Below are 439 nucleotides of genomic sequence, written 5' to 3' on the forward strand. Positions count from 1 at the left end.
CGGCGTGCTCAGAGGGGTGGGTGCCGCAGACTCAGGCCCGTGCTGCACGGCTGTTACTCACCAGCTTCCTCTGTGCCCGGTGCCACTGCTCCTTGATCTCCTTCCTCCTTTTTTCGTGTTCGAGGCGTCTCATTGTCAGTGGCTGAAGCAGGAGAGAGAAACAGCCCCATGGCAGTGTGAGCTAAACGCTCGCTGCTCTTCCCTTTGCAAGAGGCTTTGCAAGGAGAAGTTCCCTGTGGCGGTTTTTATCACTCCCCGGCACATCTGGGCTCCGTTACAGGGAGGTTTGTGTCACGGCTGAAAGTGCCAGATGCAGCTTCTCCCAGACTGAGCTAAGCGAGAGCCACCCTCCGCAAGGACGGGACACGGGGGCTCCCCGGCAAACAGCTCCGGAGAGCGGCTCTGGCTGGGAGGTGGTGCCGCTTGGGTGGGATGGAGG

General features: G+C 60.8%; 1 protein-coding gene across 1 annotated transcript in view; it reads right to left on the bottom strand.

Moving 5' to 3' along the window:
* Positions 1 to 439, bottom strand: part of HMHA1 (histocompatibility (minor) HA-1) — a gene marked incomplete at both ends in the record, with an annotated part of 5,599 nt that overhangs the window by 3,942 nt on the left and 1,218 nt on the right. The window contains 1 exon segment of the mRNA XM_010136463.1: positions 62 to 142. Within this exon segment, the coding sequence (XP_010134765.1) occupies positions 62 to 142 (81 nt within the window).

The sequence above is a fragment of the Buceros rhinoceros genome, unplaced genomic scaffold (genome assembly GCF_000710305.1).
Source record: "Buceros rhinoceros silvestris isolate BGI_N320 unplaced genomic scaffold, ASM71030v1 scaffold22595, whole genome shotgun sequence".
Classification (NCBI taxonomy): Eukaryota; Metazoa; Chordata; class Aves; order Bucerotiformes; family Bucerotidae; genus Buceros; species Buceros rhinoceros.